The sequence below is a fragment of the Chamaea fasciata genome, unplaced genomic scaffold (genome assembly GCF_029207755.1).
Source record: "Chamaea fasciata isolate MVZ Bird 193981 ecotype frontalis unplaced genomic scaffold, bChaFas1.0.hap1 SCAF_5, whole genome shotgun sequence".
NCBI lineage: Eukaryota > Metazoa > Chordata > Aves > Passeriformes > Sylviidae > Chamaea > Chamaea fasciata.
This window is the reverse complement of record NW_027094090.1, coordinates 52,956,759-52,979,198: the sequence shown is the minus strand read 5'-3', so window position 1 is coordinate 52,979,198 and position 22,440 is coordinate 52,956,759. Positions and strand designations below refer to the sequence as shown.

The 22,440-nt window shown below is 38.5% G+C and overlaps 1 protein-coding gene across 5 annotated transcripts in view; it reads right to left on the bottom strand.

The window, feature by feature from the left end:
* Positions 1-22,440, bottom strand: part of PACSIN2 (protein kinase C and casein kinase substrate in neurons 2) — a 53,397-nt gene that overhangs the window by 11,149 nt on the left and 19,808 nt on the right. For all 5 annotated transcript variants that reach the window (XM_066183690.1, XM_066183689.1, XM_066183692.1 and 2 more), the window contains 5 exons: positions 14,543-14,653; positions 3,452-3,608; positions 2,483-2,718; positions 1,652-1,807; positions 444-619 (listed from right to left, as the gene is read on the bottom strand). In XM_066183690.1, the coding sequence (XP_066039787.1) occupies positions 444-619; positions 1,652-1,807; positions 2,483-2,718; positions 3,452-3,608; positions 14,543-14,602 (785 nt within the window). In that variant the 5' untranslated portion in view covers positions 14,603-14,653. The remainder of the gene's footprint in view (positions 1-443; positions 620-1,651; positions 1,808-2,482; positions 2,719-3,451; positions 3,609-14,542; positions 14,654-22,440) is intronic.

Genomic DNA, 22,440 nt, shown 5'->3' with positions numbered 1-22,440 from the left:
TTAAATTTATCCCCAGATTAAGGTAGTTTCATTACTGAGCTCTAATATTTTAACAATAAATGTATTGACTACAAATTTCATGCTGTCCTACACTAATAAATTCTGGTTTGTTCTCCAATGAACACACAAGACACATAATACACCAAAACCCTCTTTTCCCAATCTGTGCTCCAGCACTTTTTGATTCCAAGCACTGAATCCTTTCTAATTGGAACATATTTGATTATAAAATACCACAAGAATGAAGGTTTGTTGGTTCTGGCAAATGTTAGAGATAGCTGCTAATCTCATTTTAGACAAAACAAAGATTTAATCTCTTTCACTTACTCTTTCAAACTGAAGAACATATCAGAAAGAACTCTGAACTCCGATCTACTTGAAGCACTTATTACTCTTCACAGAAAAATATACAAAGCATTAATTTTGAAGTCTTACAGTTTTACCTTGCAACGTTGGACAAGTCAAGGTGTTTCTGAACTTCCAGTAACACTTCTCGGAAGAAACGCAACCGTTTTTCCTCAAACTGCTGGCACTGCTCAAATACTTGCTCCATGTTCTCCATATACTGAGGAGTAGCATTATCTAATTCTTTCAGTGATTTTTCATACTTTTCTTTTGTCTGGAGGTACAAAACCAAACTGTTAGCAATATATTTTTTACTGCCCTACAATACAGACTTAACAACGCAGTAATGGCCAAGGTTTAGACCAGAAGCTGGCAAACTGCAATCTCTTTCCATGACCACTGTCCCCACCTTAGGGCACAATGAGAATTATCTAAGTAAACTGCAGAAACAGTCACAATAAACTTCCAAGCCTCTTCTCTGGCTTTTTAACAGAAACCGTGACAAATGTTAATGTAACACTAAAGATAAAAACCAAAGGAGCTACAGAGTAAATCAGAGCAGGAAGTCTTTCAAGTTATTGAAGGTATTTGGAGATCTTTTAAAGTTCTGTCTTTTCTCCTTTAGTAATTTACATAGTGCACTGTGAGTTATGACCAAAACCCTGAACACTGAGTACACATCCTTGTGAACATAAACTGCATTCACTGTGAGCTCAGCTAACAGATACGACCTCAGACTCTGCACTAATCTACGGAAGTAGTCCACAGGCAAGAATTAAAAGATCCCAACCGAAGGAACATAACATTCCAGACCCCAGAACAGCATTCTCAAAGGAAAAAGACATCCTTGAGGAATCACACATTAAAAGCCTCTCAGTAGCAGCCCACTGAAGAGATAAAGCAAACTGTGCAACCGAAAAGCATTTATTTAAGTGGATTGTGTCAGCTTCATTTTTTTAAAAAAATGCATTCTGCAGTCAAGAATGATGACATACTTAGTTGTCAGCAAATTTTAGGCATCTATCTCACAGATTCTCAAGTGAAATAGAACTCTGCCTCACTAGCAAATAAGTAGAACTAAACCCTTACTGGCTTAGTTCCCTGCTGAAAGTACTTGAATGAAATAGAGGGCATACATTATTCATATTCAGAGAAGAAAAATCTGGCAAGAACACATTCTTGGGAGAAAACAAAACTTTGGTACAGGACTGTAACTGATGGAGAGCTAAGTCAACTGGGGTTCACAGCAGGAGGAAAAAAGAGCCGAAATATGCACAAGCTACAGGTTAAAAAAAAATCCATATACCTTTAGTACATCTTGTTTGCTTCTCTCCACTTTGTCTTGTAATTTCTTGAGTTGTTCAGGATTCAGCGCTGGGTCAGCTTTGCTGTTTGTTTCTCTGGATATAGCCAGTTTCTCCTCCTTGCAGGCAGCATGGTAAGCTTTCTTTGCAGCTTCTACCTACAAAGGAGATTTGAGTCTTTGCATCTGAACACTCTGAAGCAACCATAAAATCTTAGCCATAAAATCATGTTGCAATGAAGAAATGGTTAGGCTTTGTTTCGGGATGCTTTTTCTTTTTCTTGGTGGGGGGGAATTGTTTTCATTTGGGCCAAAGAATGAACAACACGTAAGAATCAACATAAAGAAACTATTGAAGCATTCTTTCACCATACAAGAAATGTCACTCATACAGCTTAGAGAAGTGTCGAACAGACTTAATAAAAGGTTTACAGAAAGTCCCCACCTAAACACATTTCCCTCATGGCCATGCTCACCTACTCCCCCTTCTTCTGCCAACCTGTTATTTAAGAATAATGTCATATGAGAGGGGAAAAAACCCACAAACACAATTTCCCTCAGTTATTTGAGCAATTAGTAACTTTCAATTGCACGAAATCAGATACTGTTAAAATGATAGCTTAAATTCCACTTTTTTCCAGATTTTCACTGAACTCACCAAGATTAGGAGAGACCAAGAGAAAAATATTTCTTTTCAGAAGAGGACAGAAAGCAAGAGATCTTTAAGAGAAAGGAGGGTCCAGCAGAAAGAATAGGGAGTTTACTCCCTTATAGAGATTTGAAACATTAGTATATTATAACACAGGATAACTAATACATAATCTACTGCTGTACCTCTTTCAGCTTTTTTGCCCAGGGTTTCTGAGCTTTCCTAAATCCATCTTCTGCTTCTTTGGTTTCCTTAAATCCTCCCATCATTTGCTTATGAAAGGCTTCCTTCTGCCAGTTCTTGATTTTTTCAAAATCTTCATTCATCAGTGAACCTTTTACTTCTAGATGTAGTTCACTCACTTTTTCAGCTTCTGACATAAAAGCACACCAAGCCCTTTCTACTGTTCCATACTGTGGGCCTAAACACAACAGAAAGTGTCATTCTCAGTAACCATCACCCACATGGAACTTATATTTCCCAAGAAGCTACCTGAAACTATTGACTTATATTCACTTGCAAACAGCAATGTTGACGCAAACCTAGAAAAGGGAAAAATTTCTTTACACATAAATTTAGAGTATTACAAACTTTTAAGCCAGAAAAAATAATATTCATTTAGTCTGGAGTCCTTACCCCTGTACCACAATTCTCAGTATTCCACATGTGAGCTGCCCTTTGAACTGCCTTCAGTTTCTCAACATACTTTTTGAAGGGTGAATAACCATAGAAGGACAAACTATTGCAGAATATATTAAATAGCATCAGCTTAGCCTTCCCTTAGAGCAATGCCTAGGTCTTTAATTACTAGTCTTTCCTCCACAGTCACTGGCCCCTTGTTATTCAGAATCCCTTTTCAATCTGTACTGGTAATTATCTGGAAACAGACAGTTCTCTAGAACATAACTCAGTACTGGAGGCAAGAGTCATCTGCACCAGCAAGAAACAAGCGAACTTGCAAAAGAGCAGGGCTTTGCTTGGTTGGGTTTTTATCAAAAAAAGCTTGGTCATTTGTCACATTACTGAGCCTCTTGCAAAAACTCCATTAGAGGCTAAAAACATACCATATTTCTAATTTGTACTTACCAAAACAAAGATATACAGAAACATTTTTTCCATTTAAGAAAGTTGTCAGAGTTCAAACTCAGCATTACCTTTCTCCACAAGTTGCTTCCACCTTTTAGCCCATTCTGTGAGCTGCTGAGCATAGACCTTCTCTATCCGTGCCCGTTCATGAATACAATTCATAAGATCATTGCAAAGCCTGTGGCCATCATCAATTCGTTTTACTGTCCTCTTGTAATTTCCAACCTACCAAGAGACAAAGAATTAATTTCTGCTTGAAAGCTCTGAAAACAAGACAAATCTCTAATTCACACAAATACTGTAAACTAAGAGTCAGATAATACAGCAGGAAATAATCAATTATGAAATCAAGCTCATTCATCTTAAATCAATTAATCATAAAACCTAACTGCAACAATACAACGAAGGCTACAAGTTCCCCTGTAAAAAAAGTTGTTAATTTTAAAAGTGAAAGCTTTATTATATTTTATTAAGTCTGCAATGCAATTATGGGCAGTCACCACCATTGTTCTGCATTATTATTTCTTGGTAATGTTCTAGATAGAGAATTAAATTAAATTAAATTAAGAGAAATAATAGAGTACTTCTTTCCCTCTTCCATGTTTATTATCAAGTACCTTAATACCTTAAATTTATGCGGATTTTAATCTTACAGGATTAATGAAACTGGAGAGACATGCAAAGGAGAATTGCAACATCTCTATCAACCATAATAATAGTTTTTAAGAATGCAGTCACTGCTTCATCAAACCAGATAGCAATTATTTCCAAAGTACACTCTAGAATTTAATGTGGGAAGACGCTGACAGCAATGACACGGAGTTACCATACTTAGAACTGTAAACACTAAAGAAAAAACCTCCATAGTTGCTCAATGTACAAGCTACAATAAAATGAGGACATGAAGCAAAATGCAGACTATTTAAGGAACATCCCTTATATAATTAACACTCCCCTTTCAGTCTTGCGCACAAACCGACATGGAATAACAAATCTAAATGTCTGAAAGCAAAAAAAAGCCTTACACTGCTCCCAGGGTAACATTTCCATTGAATTCAAGGTCATTCAGGTTGGCTTTTGTAAACATTAAACAAGACCTAAGAACTCTGTTAAGAGAACTTGCACAGCCTATTAAATATCACAGCCGGTTTCTTATCTGCCCAAACCACCTGACTGAAAAACAAAGATTAGGAGCAAGGCAGTAGATTAAATATTCTAATACTGAAAGCATGTTAGTCATTCTTACATTTGAATCATATCTGCTTCACATCTGACATACAGAAAAACATCCAACTTTTAGGTTCACACTTATTCAGAATTTAGTCAGCAGATGTACATGCAAGCCATTTGCTTGAGAAAAATGGTAAATGGAAATACCCTTAAAAGGGGAAAAATCCCTATACCAAATTCTGGAAGAATATATTACTATACTGATAAATACAGACATATGCTAGGTCTTCTCAATAAATCTGGGAAAAAATATAAAATCAAAACTATCAATGACATGACAAAACCATTTTTCTTAGACAGTGGCTTCAAAGAATTCATTCTAGCAGGGTTTTTGGTTTGGGCTAGATCCATTTCAACGGATCAAAGGAATTTAGTTAGCATCTAATAAAGGCATTAGTTAGCAGTCACTGATTTGTCTAAATCACGTAAACAAATGCATACACACACCCCCTAGACATTTAAACATAAGCCACAACATAACTGAAGATAAGGAGCTACCAAAGGCAGTCAATGCATCAACTGATTGTGTCTATTACCAAGAAAGCATGAAAAATAACCTATTTTCAGGAAAAAAACAAATGGAGAAGTAGGTAGTCATACATACGTAATCAAAGCGTTAAGGGAAATAAATACCTCCAAGAGTATCTACAGTCTTTGTAATGAAAGACAAATCATTCATCTGCTCAAAATTACTCCAGCTGTAGGTTCACAGTCAAGCAGACTTTCAAAACAGGTTATGTCAGCTTGGCACAACTACTGAAGCCTTATATTAGCATCAATTTGTGTCTCCAGTTATGTGCCATGGGATTTATGTCCGTAGCACAAACGTTTCCTTTCATAAATTTTCACCATTAAATTAGCATTTTAAATGCTAATATTGAATGAGAGCTGGCTGCCTTGTGGTATATTTGATCCTTTCATTTTGCATTGTCTGGGCAAACTCTAACCTCATGGTAACACCTAGCACTTGCCAAATTTCAGGTAGGTATCCAGAGAACTGAACTGAGCTGTGCTGGTCCATTCACTGTTATCACATCAGGGCACCTTTAAAGAGCTGCATGCACACCACAGATAATTCACCCACTTCCTCCTCATCCTCACAGGAGGACTGAAGGAACTCAGCACCACAGTTTAGAATCAGGATAAAGAAGAACCAAGCCTACAATACTAGAAAATAACCTATTATTGCAAAGTAAGCCTTCTACACTGAAATTTGCCCTATGAAGAAAGCTAGAATTTTGGAAATACAGCATTTTTTCTGGGTTCCATGACAGAGAACATAACTTATATATAACTCGGCATGTAACATTTCGAAAAACTAGTGGCTTCTTTAAAAAAAGGCATTTGAAGTTATGGACACTGCAATGACACATTTTAGAGATGTGGAATGTGCAGCCTTGTCACTGTAGGACATGAGATTTGAGACACAAGGTCCTTAGGCCACAGAGCCAAGTAAAGGGTAAAGAATTTTAGTCTTTATGTGGCCAAGGAAGTACTAGATTAACTGTAGATAAGTTAAAACAATAAATGAAAAACTTAGAAACACACTCAAGACACCATGAACTCCGAAAAACATGATGTTACATATTGTTTATTCAAGATTCTTTTCTCCAGTTTCTGAGGTAAATGGCAAACATTCTGCAAGACTTCCCCCTTCCCCTTCACAAGAAGTATTTGAGCAAATTAAAAATGAAGAATTCTTTTATTCATAGCAACTGACCAGGAACAACACAAGCAAAAAAAATCCTGTGCTTCTTTGTTTCAGTCAGAGCCATTTTACATAACGGCTGGCAATTTTCAGATTTCTCAATTAGCCCCATACAGTACATGAACACACGTGATTTTGCTAGTTAGAATAATTTCCTGATCATTCCAAGCACTGGGCTGTTTCCTGCTAAATAGACAGCAGACGACTAAGACATGAATGAAGTTACGACATGAAGCCATAAGTTTTCATGTCTTACAAATAAAATATTTGTTTCAGGAAAGCAACTGCAAGATTACAAGCTTTCTTACCATTTCAAGAAGAAAAAGAGAGATTTAAAAACTATATTCCACTTTCATTTTAACATCCACACACTCTACATCCATCTGAAAGAACTAGTTTATTACTTGATATCAAATTCAGTTGCTGTTTACCCTTAGCTGTCAGAAACATTTCAAAATGAAATAACCGAGAGTTTATTTCTTTACAATACCACTATAATGGTCACTTTTTTGATGCAATCAGTTCATTCTGGGAAAACTGTGATTCATAGTTTTGTGTCACTCTCCCTGTCCATTCTAATTTGAATTAATCATCAGCTTTAACCTTTTTCCATTCCAAAATACTCAGCTATGCTACTAATGCCCTCAGTTGATCCTATTTTGCCCCATTCCTCTCTTACAGGCATTATGGATGCCATCAGGTCTCCATTTAGCTTAATCAAGAAAACATTCCTTCTGATTTTATACCTTCCTCTCAGACATGAGTACAGCAATGTCACCTCAAATCCTTTGCCAATCTCAGATTTAGGGAATCTGTAACATCCAGAAAAAGCCAGAGGCACCCTCGGATGAGGCACTGATCATCCCACAGCTGACAGTGCAGGCAGCTTTCCTTATACCAAGGGAGCCAAGCACTGTCCCCGATAGGATCTCCAGTGGGGATATCTCATAGTTTACAACCTCATTATTCTACAATTTCACAGCACTAAACACAAAGGGAGAGTCTTCAATTATGTAGGCTCCTTTACCTCAACTGTCAGACTTTTTTTATTTTAAGGCGTATTCATAGAGCAGCACAAAAGCCTGGAATGTTAAACACACTGCAGGTTTTTCTGGCACACTGAGAGAAAAGAGTATTTTATTTGTTAGCAGCCCAGAAAGTGGCAAACATTCAGCTACTGTTAAACTCCTGTTAGGTAATTTCATCATACCACGATAAACATTATACCACAAATACTTCAGGAGTTTCAAATGCCTTAAGATAGATTTGATGTCAACTCTTTTTCCAAACTTGCAGAGCTTATTCATAGCAAGTCAGCCTTTATGAGCTGGAACCATTCAAAAGAAAGTCAACAAGGGTATTTTTGGAGGCAAATACTCCTAGGCACGAAACAGAATAACAAGCTTTAAAGGTTCCTACTAAACCCACACATACCAATGGCCAACATGGGGACACACACTATTTCCAGCATTCCATTTAACTATGAGTAAAATTTCTTTCCAGCTACGTCAAACAGGAAGCTTCCAAACATTTCAACCAGCATTAACATCTATAACGACTGTGTGGTTTTTATAAGTAAGAATAATTATCTTGGTGCATGATTAGCGCATACAGTCCAAGTACCTATGAGTACTAGCTCTGAGTAAGTTTAAGTTTATACATATAAATTCACCCCTGATTACAAGAAAAATCCTGAGGAAGCTCTTAAATACACAAAATCTTAAGTCAAATACACCAGTAAAGCAAACACTGGCAATATATATAAAAAAACATTTCATTGCTAGAAGTCAGGAGATTTAAAAAACGACTATGACAGGAATCTACTATTGCAGAGTCCAAATATTTTTTATCTGGAGTGTTGCATCCGGGCCTTGCTTTGGTTGGTTGGGGTTTATGTTTTGGGTAGGGGTTTTTTAGTGGTTTGTTTGGGTTTCTTTTATGTGGTTAGGAGGGGGCAGGAGACAATGGCAATGCAAACAGAGGCCAAATTTGATCCATCCGTACTACACAGAGGATCAACTTCCACTTTGTGAGGTTGAAAGTCTTATATTGCTAATGGGTTCTAAACAAATCCTTCAGAATGCAACAAAAGTCCTGTGTTCAGCCCTTCAAAATGCACACCAGGTCCTGTCCTCCAAGGGAATCACTCACAGGGCTAAAATAATCCAAGCTGCAGGTTTAGCAGCTGTTCAGAGTGACTATTTCTGTTTGGGTAAGTAGGTGTTTTAAACACCCCTGCAATAAATGGGCTCCATACCGCTGATGTTAGCAGGAAATCAGAGAGATAAGGAAGCACACCTATGGGATAAGGAGCACACAGTCTCTGAGGGACCTAGAGCTCATTTTAAATAAATGCCTCCACAGGCAGAATAGCTGCTCCTTTTGATGTCTTACCTTGCAAGATATGCATACACTTCTACTTTGATCTCTAGGAACACTCACTCATTGGCTTTCTTACCTTTACAGGTATGTAACTGAACAAGAGCATTGGTCTCATCTTGCCCAAGGCATCTTTCTTTTAATACAACCCTGACAGTGATTACCAAGCATAAGGCTGGAGCTTAATAAGCAGAAAGCAAACTTTATGATGCATTTTGTTAATTAATATACCAAATTCTTTCATGGGCATTCCAAAACCACTCCAGCAGGACAAGGCCAATAGGTCTCATGCCCACTTCTCATATTTAACTAAAGCAACACAATGTTGGAACTAACCAGTTTTGCCACGGTCTGTTTTTGGGTGCAGAAAGTGCCCTAAATGATTGTGATGCATTTACAGCAGTCATGCAAATGCTTAGACTCCATATGATAGACAAGAAAGAAATAGAAAGGCTTTCAAATTGTACATTTTCCACTTTCCCTTGGAAAACCTGCTGCCACCCTGCTTCAGGCTATCAGCACCAACCTTTGATTACCCAAAGCATATCATCCTTGTCAGCTAAGTAACACAGGAATTCCTCCTTGGAGCATATCAACAAGATTCCTCAGTCTCTAGGATTTCTGCACCCAGAGGGAGTTATAAGCTTAACCAGACACATCCAGGTACATTGAGGCTTGACAGAAAAATATGTTAGGAGAGCAAAACTTCCATTTCTTATGTAATTTAAGACATTACTACAACTGAAACTTTGATGGAATCCTCTACTGCTATTGTGGGAATTACCCTTCAGAAAGTCTTTTCTTAGTATTTTGAAATTCTTTGTTCTCTAAGCAACCTATTTTAAAATATGTACAAAATTCTATGACTCCTAAAGTACTTTTATTGGCTAAACACCTGAAGGAACTGAGGAAAAGGAAAGGATTTGTTCTACTGAAAAAGATTTGTCATCCTGCTAGAAGACAAAAAGCCTTAAAGTAATGTCTTGGGTTTACCAAATACGAAAAAGACCCTTCAATTTAATGATGAAAGCTGCTGCCATTTCTTCGGCACGCTTAACAAACACGTATAATTCTGAAAGCCTATTTTTTTCAGTCATATCAGCTGTTCTGATACAAGATACTACCCCTGCCTAAGCCTTGACCTACCCACATTTTTTGACTGCCAGATCTACAGTAAGCCATCACCATGAACACAAGTCCAAACAGCAACTTCTCCAATTCCCTTTCAACAAGACAACCATTTCCCAACCACAAATCAGAACCTGGTAACAATATCCGTGTTGTAATAAAAAATACTAACCTTCAGAGGAAACAAGTTACTATTCATATTGTATTTCCAGCACTGAACTTAACTCTCAGTGCTGGAACCGGAAATTTCCATGAACAGTATTGAAATAGCAACTTAATAACAAAAGCTTAACAGATGAAGTAACCTGCACTGAACTGCTCCATGGACAGCCTGAGCATATGCAACCAGACAAGGTTAGAGTAGTAAATCTACTACCAGGCAACTACAGACTCTAGATTCACATTTTTTTAGTACGAAAACATAGCAAAGGCAGTGACAGTTCCAAAAGAAACCAGTCTTCTAGAGTCAGAAAACTGATAAAGAACAAAGTGTTTCATGTCCTAAAGACAATGAAATTTCTGTCAACGGCAATGACAAAAGCTTTGAAGTTCACTTATCAACATTTTATTAGGTACAGTTCTCATCAGCTCAACAGAACAACCAACTTTCAACAACTAAAAGTGTTTTAGTTTCAACAAATACACAGTGAGCAAAAAACGGCTTTCACAGTCAGTTTTTCAGCTAGGTCCCATAGCCAGCCACCCCACTCTTTCCTAAATGCCTTTAAGAAGAAGCTCTGCAGCACAGTTCAAAGGTAAATAAATCTGAGCTACTTCGGAGTGCAAGGGAACAAACTCGAAAGCTCACCCTGACAAGACTGTCACTTCTGTGTGTCCACAGAAGTGTCCACTTCTTGTCCACAGCCAAGTTCAAATACATTCACTGCTTTCTTTCAGCTGTGGCAGTAAAACATCAGGGTGGCTTACAAACTGCAAGCTGACTTCAAAACAAAGAAAAAGCTTACTGTGTCAAAAATCTTGAAATACCTCTAACAAGAGTATAAATGTCGGAATCCGTAGTAACAAAACAACTTCCAAATTGATTAGGAGTTCTTTACTCCGTGACCTGAGGCATGAAGCACTCAGCTGGCATTCCAGAGGCACCACATCTTTTCTAATCAAATCAAACCAAAACACACTTATCAAAGCTGTTTAACCCTTTCGAGAAAGATTATGACCAGAATTCAAAGTTGCAGAAACAAAACAACCAATTCAGAACATATAAAAAGGATGGGGTTTAGACTAAATAGCAGTCAAATTTAGTTTGCATAGATAACTCCAAACCAGAAGTATCATGGAATGGCTTGGGTTGGAAGGGATCTTAAATATCATCTTGTTCCAATCCCCTGCCATGGGCAGGGACACTTTCCACTATCCCAGGTTGCTCAGAGCCCCGTCCAGCCTGGCCTGGAACACTGCCAGGGGTGAGGCAGCAACAGCTCCTCTGGGCAACCTGTGCCAGGGTTTCCCCCACCCTTACAGGGAACAATTTCTTCCTGATATCCAATCTAACCCTCCTCTCTGTCAGTGTGAAGCCATTGCCCCTTGTCCTGTCACTCCAGGCCCTTGTCAAGAGTCTCTCTCCATCTTTCCTGTGGGCTCCCTTCAGGCACTGCAAGGCCACAATGAGGTCCCCCCAAAGCCTTCTCCTCTCCAGGCTGAACAATCCCAATTCCCTCAGCCTTTCCTCCCAGCAGAGCTGCTCCATCCCTCTGATGCCCTTGGTGTCCCTGCTCTGGCCTGGCTCCAGCAGCTCCCTGTCCTTGCTGTGCTGGGCCCAGGGCTGGGTGCAGCCCTGCAGGGGGGTCTCAGCAGAGCGGGGCAGAGGGGCAGAATCCCCCCTCCCCTGCTGCCCTGGGGCTCTGGATCCCAGCACACACGGCTGGGCAGGGCCAGCTCTCACCCACAGCACCCCCAAGTCCTTCTGCCAAGGCTGCTCCCTCTGTTCACCCCCAGCCTGGATTGATCCCACACAGGGATGTGCCCAACACAGGGACAGCACCAGCACTTGGTCTGGTTATACCTCCTGAGATTCCCATGGGCCACTGCTCGAGCTTGTCCACGTCCCTCTGGACTGTCACTGCACCTTCAGCTTGGTGTCTTCTGCAAAGCTGTTGAGGGTGCCCTCGATCCCTCTATGCCATTAATGAAGATATTAAATAACACTGGTCCCAGTATGGACCCCTGAGGAACACCACTTGTAACTGATGTCCTTTGGAATTCTGAGCCACTGACTGCTTCTGTCTGGATGCAACCACCCAAGTAATTACTTTCTGATCCAGAAATCCACACCTCCCCAGTTTGGAGAGAAGGATGTTGTGGGGAACCATGTCAAAGGCTTTACAGCAAGCCACATAAATGACACCGGTACCCTATCTCTTATCCACTGATGGAGCCGCTCCACTGGAAAAGGCCACAAGACTGGTCATGCAAGATTTGCTCTTGGTTGTCTCAAATCATCTCCCTGCCCTCCTTGTGCCTTATCAGAGCTTCTAAGAGAGTCTGTCCTATCATCTTCCCAGGCACAGTGGTGGGTTTGACTTTGTCGTTCCCAGGGTCCTCTTTTCTACTCCTTTAATGACAGGTACAATGTTTCACTCTTTCCTGTCACCTGGAATTTCACCTGATTGCCATGGCTTTCCAAGTATCGTTTTAACAACAAAGAACAATGTTTGTGGTTATATATCACAAAAGTGAAAGCATAGAAAACCCTATAGGAAAACCAACCGATTGCTATACAGAAGTCTAACATTTCCTTAGCCAGGGATAAAGAAAGGTATACTCATGCATTATACATCAGTCTACTCACATTGCTTATGAAACAGACTGCAGTCCTGACCTTTTGGAAAGAATACACAGATAAGTCCAAGGAAACAGACTTAAGTAGTAGTGTTTACAAAATGATGTAAAATAAGTCACCAATAGCAAAAGCACAAATAAGCCATCTATAATAAGCATCAAATACATTTAAAAAAACCTTCATGAAGGTCCTTATTTAAGGTAATTGCCATTTTCTGATTATCCTTTATTGGATTTAATTCTTTGAGTTCAAATTTGTCCAAACATAATCATCCTAGTTTACAGAAAATTTCATCCTTATTCACTCAGTTTTTATGCTTCCAGACATGATCATTTGATGGAAGACAACAGCTTGCTATAGAACAGCCAGCCAGAAATCATGTTCTCCTGCCAAGTATACGATGCCCAACACACATCAAAATATCCCTTTCGGTCCAGAATTCTTTTTTCCTGACTGCCTCCTTATTTTATTTTGAAACAGTTCTAGCAAGGAAGCCTGCTCAGGAAGTAGCCTCAGCATGAAACAAGCCACACAAAAAACATGAGGCTGGAAGGACCCTCTAGAGATCATGTAGCCCAATGCCCTACTTAAAGCAGGTGTGATAGCTCAGACTGCTCAGGATTCACAGCCAGCTGAGCGACAGCTACAAGAGCAGAAGTTCCCAAGGTCCTCCTTCCTACCCTTTTTAAGGACAGGTTCAATGTTTCACTCTTTCCTGTCACCTGGAATTTTACCTGATTGCCATGGCATTCCAAGTATCATTTTAACAACAAAGAAGAAACAATCTTTGCGGTTATACATCAAATGGTCCCACAGCCTGTCTGCAGTCATCCTACAGAGTACCCCTACAACAGAAGGGGTCAAGGCATAGAACACAGTGATTTTAAAAGAACTTCTTCATAAATAAAACAGACATATTTAACATAACAGTAAATATGTCTCCTCAAAAAATTGTACTTATCTACCAGAACCTCACTAGCATTAGGTCTTCTCTAAAATATATTGAAAAAACATGACAGATCTGCATCAAAATGTAATATGCTGTCACAACAAACAGCACAGTTTAGTGGTCTAGAAAAGCTTACATGTCAAAGGAAGCACAACATCAGGTCACCAAAATCAAGCTAACATGGGTCTCTGGTAAATTCAGACAGGTTCCCCCAAGCTGTTTTCATGTTTGCTATAGTTTAAACTCAAAAGAGCTCCCTCTCAAATGGTAGAAGTTTGTCCTACTGAATACAGCTAATTTAGACAGTGTACTTACCTGCAATTGTGTCAGTATTGACACTGCCAAACCTTTCTTCTTACTTGAAGAAAAAGACTTGGTTTTGTAAAAGTATTTCTGCTTTGTGAAGTTTCCTTTCTCTAGAGCTTAAATTATCCCAGCATCTCAAAGTCTCTGTCAGGCTGGGGCAGCACAAATTGCTGATATTACAAAGTACTTTATCTTTCTGTACTTATGCTTTTACAGTGAGATAAGAATAACTTGTCTCAAAAAAGTTTATATCCAGATACAAACAGAAGACAGGCAGTACATCCACACAGTATCTTACTTTTGTAATTTAGGTACATTTACAGTAGCTTGGAACAGTTACTTCAAATTTAACATTGATTATTTTAAAAGCTACTCACACACTGCCTTCCTTGACAAAAAATAATTGACAAAGGTTCAATTCTGAATTCTATACTCTACTCAAGTGGATGATCCTCAAGCCTGTGCCCATTAAAGCCCCCAAGAGAAACAGGTCAAAATCCAAAAGGTAATTTTTACCCCGAAGGCTATTTCTGCAGATCACAATAACCAATGCGTCTTGTATTGCAGCTCTCTCCACAATTTACAGTGCACAAAAATCAGATTTTCTACAATACAAGTAGAAAATAAAATCAAAATATTGAAGAAAACATTTGGATTACCTCCCAGAAGCTATCACTAGAAACTTCTACTCCAACGGAATCATCATATGAGCCAGACATTGCTATGTATGAAGAGCTTGTAAGTATTCAGAGTTTAAACACCTTCAGAATCTGTAAAAACAGAAAAAACAAACAAACAAACAAAAAAAAATTTATGAGCATTATTAATGGAGTTATGAAGTCATGAAAATAAATTATGTTAAGCAACTTCATTCAGTATTTCAATATCTAGAGATGCCAAATAAAAACGAATAACCACACAGGGCATTTTGAAACAGAAAACTTCTACCACATAGTTTGTGGCTCTTACCATGACACTGGTTGTCCAGAAAACACTCAGTGCATGTGCTTATATCACATTTCACTAGACTCTTGAGTTTATTTAAATGAGAAAATTTCCTATCACAACCAAAAGAAAAGATTGAGCAGTGAGATGCTTACTCATTAACTACTCCACGTTCAAAGCATTCGTATGAGACAATCAGCTGACCTTTGCTTCTGCAACAATAACCTGCACTGATTCCTATTCCTTTTCCACCGGAAATGTGTTATTCAATGAAACCCATCAGAAATATTTAAGGCCAAAATTTGTTGATTTCAAGAAAAATAAATGTCTTCTTGTCCTTGCTCTATTTTAGCAAAACAAACAAACAAAACTCATCAGCTCCAAATTCTGAGCTTTATTAGAAACAAGTCATTACTTTAATAATCAGGCATTTCCACTTTTATAGACACAGCTGTAAGGAAGACAAATATAACCTATCTTCATTGAAGTAGATGACTTTATGAATCACTGGGTATGATAAAGGTGAGGGTTTCCCTAGGCTAACATGTAAGATCAACATCGAAAACATTACTGAGACAAAAATCCAGGCACTTGCATGCACAAATGCAGTTTGTGGGCTGGAGACCAAGAGGTAGGAGAGAAAGGAAACAGCTGCCTCCCAAAACACACACACACAAATCCCTGACCGATCTCTGCAGATATTTCACCAGGTTCTCGTGTTTGGATGTCTCCTGCCAAGTTTATCTCTAACTTCTACCAGGGATACATACAGGTAAACAGATTTTACCACCCCTTGTGGGATGAATACTTTTATTAGTAGACTGTAAGTTGAAGCTCCCTCTCTTTTTTGTGCCTTGTCAATCCTGCTTCCATTAAAGGACCATAGCCCCTTCAAAAGGGGGCAGAAAACGTCCCCAAACCTGACCTTGCTGCCCAGTGGTTATGACAAGTCGCTGAGAGAAATGGCATTGAAAGCCTCCCAAGCAAGGAGACTTCAACACTAAATTAGCATTTCTGGGATACACTGAAAGTAACAGTGACATAAGGGTAGGCACTTGTTCATAACAAAACCCAGCTACTGAAACAAAACAGTTCTTTGGACAGTTGCAGCACAAATATAACAAAATTACTCTGGCTGGGAGAAGACAAGATGTTTCTCCTTATCAGTTTTTCACCCAAATCATTTACATAATGCAATTCACTAAAAGCTTACATAACCTTAATGCTGAATATGGAACGAAAAAAAAACCACAACAGGAACATCAATTGTTAGAATTTTATTTTTAAAAGACAGCCAAAATATAAGAAGACTTCTGCAAAACAGCAAGCAAGAAAGGCAAATCATATAGAGGCAAATTATTTTTACATGTTAGTGTAACAATCTTCAAATTATGTTATTAGGAATTACAAAAAAACCCAGCTTTTCTACCTGTGGTTTTACTGAGCTAAGAGGGAAAAGTTCAAACAGTATTCAACTGTCAGTTTCTCTAGCAGCACAACTTTACATGGAATGTGTTTTTTCCACATAAATTCTGTCCCTTGCAATTTTTACAGTACCTTAGGTAAGCAAAGATCACATTTGTGTTTGTATTTTTTCACATCCTTTTTAGACAGCTCTAAGCAGCATAAGGAGGAAACCAAAGTGCAGTAAGCTTGCAACTAGCAGGATCAATTCATAAGAATAGTTTAAAATTAAACAGCCAGCCATGCTGTGCAGAACAAGGGAGGAATGAGGTTCCGAAGGTCATCAGATAGGGTTAGGGTCATTTTTCCCCACTACAGTCAGATCTTTCAACCAAAGTGTTCCCTGCCGTTTGGAAGAGATCTGGCAGACAGCTGTAGACTTCAGCAACTTGGAAAAAGAAACCCTGAAGTAATAAACTTAAAGGAACGTTTCAGCCCATCCCATCCAGTCATCCATCCCACTCTCCCAAACCATGTTGGCAGTATTTTTCCCCTTCAATTACAGATAAAAAAGACAAAGTGTTCTGAAGTAATAATACAGTGTCCACTTACCTTGAACAAAATAACTTTAACTATTACCATTCCTGCAAATTTACTCTGAAAAGTTACATGGAAAGATTGAAAAAGCTCAAGCACAGGAACATTTTCTTAAATGAAGGAACAGGTTGTGGTGACTGGCTTTTTTTAAAAAAACCCTTTTATTCCTCCTCAACCAGAACTACATAATACATGGAGTTATCCTTTTTTTCCATAGAAGCATGAAAACTACCAGCACTCAGGAAATACTGATGGAATTAAGGTTTTAGTACGCCAAATACTATGCTGTGAGAAAGTATGAGCAAGCGTATTTAGGGAAACATTGTGAAGTCATGGCAACAACTGGTACAGAAAAACACTATTTTTACAGCCTGACTTAAAAATAAACTGTATACTGAGATAGGAACATTAAGTGGTGTGAGTCATGCTACCCTCACAAATTAGAATTATTATAGCAGCCAGGCCTTTAGCACATTTTTTGTCAGGGTTTGGTCCTCCCATCCTCCAAGTGAATTTGCAGAGGTTTCACAAGTAAAGTTCATGGCACTTTCTGTTTTGCAGGGTCTTCCATTTCACTATAAAAGCAAACCCATGAACAACTACAGCTGCCACATAAAATCTAGAAAATTTAGACAGATACAAAAATAAAGATGAGCTCTGCACAGATTCTCCACCAATGAACACCTGCATCTCATGCAGCTCGACTGGAGCAGAACCAAAACCTCCATAGGAAAGCACAGTGCACACACCCACTTCCTATATTCTCACAACAGTTTGGCTTCATCCACTCTTTTTCTTCTCATTCCACAACTCCAGGCCCATCTCTTTAAGCACCTTTTTCTTGTCCCCTAACTGCCAAGCAAACAGTAGCACAATGCTGTAGCCACCAAAAAAAGCAGCCCAGAGAAAGCCTTACCAGTTCCGAGCCCCTGCTGCCTTTTGTCACAAGCACACTTTAGCCACGAGAGCTTATATAGGCTAAAAATAAACCACAAAGTCCAACTGCACAAAGTAACTCCATCCTAAACAGTACATACTGTAATAGCTACGGAAATGATGCAAACAAACGAGGCTCTAGTTTCTTGGCCTTGGCTTTTAAGCAATTCTTGTAAATTAGGATACATTGATCTTTGATACAAGGAAACAGACCCTAATAAATAAATGCGGCTTTTTTTTTTTTTTTAAAAAGCTTCTTCTTAGGGAACATTCTAGCCATGCTTTATGCTAAAGACCTTGAATTTCTTCCTCACTGCTAGTGTCCCACTGTGTGAAACGAAGTGCTATAAACATCCTGAGGGCTTAACACACAAGGATTTTAGAAAATATTAACTAATAATGAGCAAGCAGACCTTCAGATACCACACACAAAACCAGCTGAACACAAGATGCTGCCTCTGCTCTCAAGAAGTTGGTTTTGAAATTACTTTGAAAGCAATTTGCAAAATTCCTTTGCTTTGTTCATGTTGAAATACTTGGGGTCTTCTTTTTTCTGTGCAACAAGTGCAGACTATTAAGAAGCTAAAATAATCCAGCGAATCCCAAAATTTCTTAAGGCATTTTTCAACAGGAAGACGGGGAACAGCTTTTAAAGAAATCCTTCAGTTAAACCCCTTCAGGCTTTTAATAACAAATAACTTTTATGAACTCTTACTATGAAACAGATAAGGGTGTTTAGAGTGAGATTTTAACATTCTGATTTCTTTTGGAAGATTATGTTTATTTTGAAAATATTTTTCACTAGACTCAAAAAGGTGGCATTTTAAAAAAATATTACAGTCCCACATACAATGGGCTGCTTTAAAGCATGGCAATCACTAAACTGCAGACCTAGGTGACAAACTGGTCCACAACAGAGAAACATCTCAGACTCACAGAGTGACAGAACCTTCCAAGCATGATCAGCCCAGGTTGCTCAGGGCTTTTGTACAGATGGATCTTGAAAACCACCAGGGATGGAGATGGCACAACTTTTCTGTGCAACCTATTCCAGTGATTAACTATCCTCAAGATGACACACAAAAGAAAAAAAATTAATCCATATTTAGAAAACCAAACGGTGTTGCCATGCATTGTCTCCAAGGACTCCAGGGATGCAAGCTGAGACAGTCTATCAGCCTTTGCAAGAGAAAAACACCTGGTCACATTACCTTTTAAATTTATTTTTGGAATGACAGCATTTGTCACCATGGATCTGACTCACCAAGACTCCAAGTTTCATGACTAAGGAGTGAATTACTTATACACAGGGACATGACTCAACTTCAGTTAGCTGCTCCTAAGAAATTTCTGCTACAATATTTCTCCTTATTATTCACTGAAGTCTCAGGTTTTGTTCCACACAGAATAGGAAGGAAACAAGATTCCCTTGTGCTTTAAGGGTGAACTACTGTGGTTTACTACCAAGTGTACCTGCCATGGAAATGCTGAATCTCTTATTCTCTGGTTAAATAAAGCAATTTAGATATTCTTTTCCATTTTGTCCAAAGAACTCACTCGATAGGAGTTTCCAGTTCCTTCAAGGTTGCAATCTGATTACATAGAAAAAAGTGACATAACTCCTTTAGCAATATTGTGAAATCATGTAACAAAAGCTGTAAAGAATCACAGCTACTGACACTGCAAAGTCCATAAATTAATATGAAAAGTAAATACAGGAAAAAAGAATGCTCTGGTTTACACATTCAAGTGACACCAAAAAATTCCAGCCCCTGGGTGCAGGGAAGAAATGCATCAAACCATGATTAATCACTGCTACTCAGTGCTGTGAAGTCTTCTAATTGCAATCAGTAGACATGACTGCATTTTATTAACAGAAGTTAGGCCTTAGATTTTTAAAGGTAGAGTCTCAAACTGATGACTTGGGTCTAGTTCTTCAATCTACAAACCAAGGAGAAGAGCACCCTCCTCCACAGAGATTTAAGATAATCCCTTAGTCTCCATCAAGCAAACAACGACAGCAACAAAGACCAGAGAAAAGTCCGTAAAAGGAAATCAAATCACTATTTCTTGGGGAATTCAGCCTCTATGTTATAGTTGGCAGAGCCATGCACCAAATGATTTTTGGAAAGAAGTTGACAGCAACCTATTTGGTGAACCGTGAGCACTAAAGGAAGGAATCTAGGAAATGCATGCTGTTACAGACTCGGCAAGCTTATTTCCTACCAGGCACACTCCTCTGAGACCGAGAGCAATGCTTATTCCTAGATTTTTTCGTTTGGATAACTGAGTAACTTGCCACCTAGACAGTTTTCAGTTAGCAAGTAACATAAAATGACATTAAATAACAAAAAAGCTACCAATTCACAGTAGTCATTCATAACCCTGAGTAACAAGAGACTCCTTGCACTTCTCAGTTAAGGAAACCCCCTGAGTTCAAGGCTGCTTGGTCCACAACAACCTCCTGGGTATTGGATTATATTTACCCATGCCCACGTTTGTTAAATGCTGAATGTGAAACCACTGAAAGTAGCACTCATTCACTGCCCTAAATATACAAGCCGTGAATACACATGCACGCCACAGTTTCAGCACACATCAGAAGATCACTGAAGAGATTAAACTTCTCTGATAATTACCACATGTAAAAAAATCCCACACAACTCTAGTGAGGAGACAGTCTCTAAAATTAAACTCTTCAGGCACATTAACACTGTGTGATACAATCTTACAGCGGGTACATTTCACAATGCATAATAAAAAGAATAAGAACAGCCATTTTGGTCATTACTGATTATTCTATTAAATAAATGAAACTTCAAATTACTGATCAAACAATTCGAATAACACACAGCACAGAAGTACAACTGAAACATGAAGCAACGACCCAACATTCTCAAGACGACTCTTAGCCTGTACATTTTGTTTCATCCACGTACAAATACCTCGCTCTCACACTCCAAAGAAGACTGGCAGAGCCCAGGAGTTAGCAGCTCCTATCTCCCGTCCTCCTTCCCCGTAATTAGTGGCCAGACATGCTGGTTAGACATGTTGCTGTTACACATGCTGGGTTTTTGCACATTCACAACCCAACCACCCCTACGAGCTCCCACATGCTGCCAGCACAGCCTCCTTCTGCATTTTTCCAACTAACCAGGAGATACCTGAAATAGCAGAACACTGACATAGGGAAAAACTATTTTTTATTCTCAGCATGACAAGCCAATGCATGTAGGTGAATTATTTCAATTGTGCAATTTTTGTTCTAACCAGGAAAGTTATGAATTGCCTTCAGAGGCTTTGCAGAGGTTTTTATTTAAAGTTAAAAAGACATTGACCACAGAAATTATTAACACTGCAAAATATATGCTTTAAATGCACAGATATACCAGCAAAGATGCAAAGTTGATGAAGTGATGTGGGGAGCTTTAAAATATTTGCATCTATTTACAGCAAACCTTAACATTTTCAGACCATACTTTTTTTTTTTTTTTTTTTTTAATCTGGAGGTATGAGGGGAAAATCCACATTAATGTTTTCTTCACTGCAAGAAAAAAAATTGCATAAAATTTGGCTTTGAGTAAATTTTGCCAGAAAACAAGCTGAAGAACTCAGGATTATTTGTCAATTAAAATAACCTTAAAGAATATTCTTCGATTTTTCACATCAGAGGTTTTCTACTGTTTAGGATCAAGTGATTAAAATGATAAAGTGCAGGAAGAACTTTATTACATGTGTTTACCCTTTCCAAATGTTCACTTTTGTAATGCCTGTGACATCACACCCTAATTCATATGTCCTGTCAAAGTCTCCCAAAATGAAATTAACCACCATATCTTGGCATCCTTCCTAAATAAATAAAACTGAGATAAATAAGCTTTTAGGTTTGTTTCAAAACAAGCATGAAGGGGGCAAAAGACCGCATGTCTTCAACTCGCAAATTGCACTTTTTAAGCATTCAGTTAGCAAGAAATCTTTTAAGTGTCCAGATATTTTAAAAATAAGTAAGTGACCCTTGATCTAGTGGAATTAGATGGCTTGTTATATACACCCATAATGAAAACTTATTCTCATAAAATATCAAGGGAAATATTTAAAGCATATACACTTCCTATTTAGTTTCAGTAGCATTTTACAACAGTGCAAAATCAAGGACAGTGCAGGAGTGATACTGATGGATTCTCCAGGAGAGAAACCATGAAACAGCATTTACAGCTGCACTGAGAAAGCAGCTGCAGAGTGAAGTGACATGTACACAAGTGTTCTAAAATGGCATATAATTAAGAAGCAAAATAGAACATTACAAGAAGCACTGCCTCAGACATCCAAACTTACTTATGTGACCACCCAGCACGAACACTGCTCTACTTCAAAACAGAAGCCCCACAAAAGGACATAAATAAAAAGCAATACAATAACCATTCTAGAAATAGATGTGTGTTGTGGACAGCAGGCTGTATGAGCCCAGAACCATCAAACAAGACAAACATGCTCCCTTACATTCAGACAAACATTGCAAAGTATCACACTCAGCCAAAAATACCTTTGTATCAGCTGTGACACAGTAAAATACATTTTGGTAGGAAAAAGCAACTAGGACAATTGTTTGGAAAGTCATTCCACATTCTGTTTAAAAGCTATTTACCTGAAAAGGCATGCCTCAATTCACTTGCAT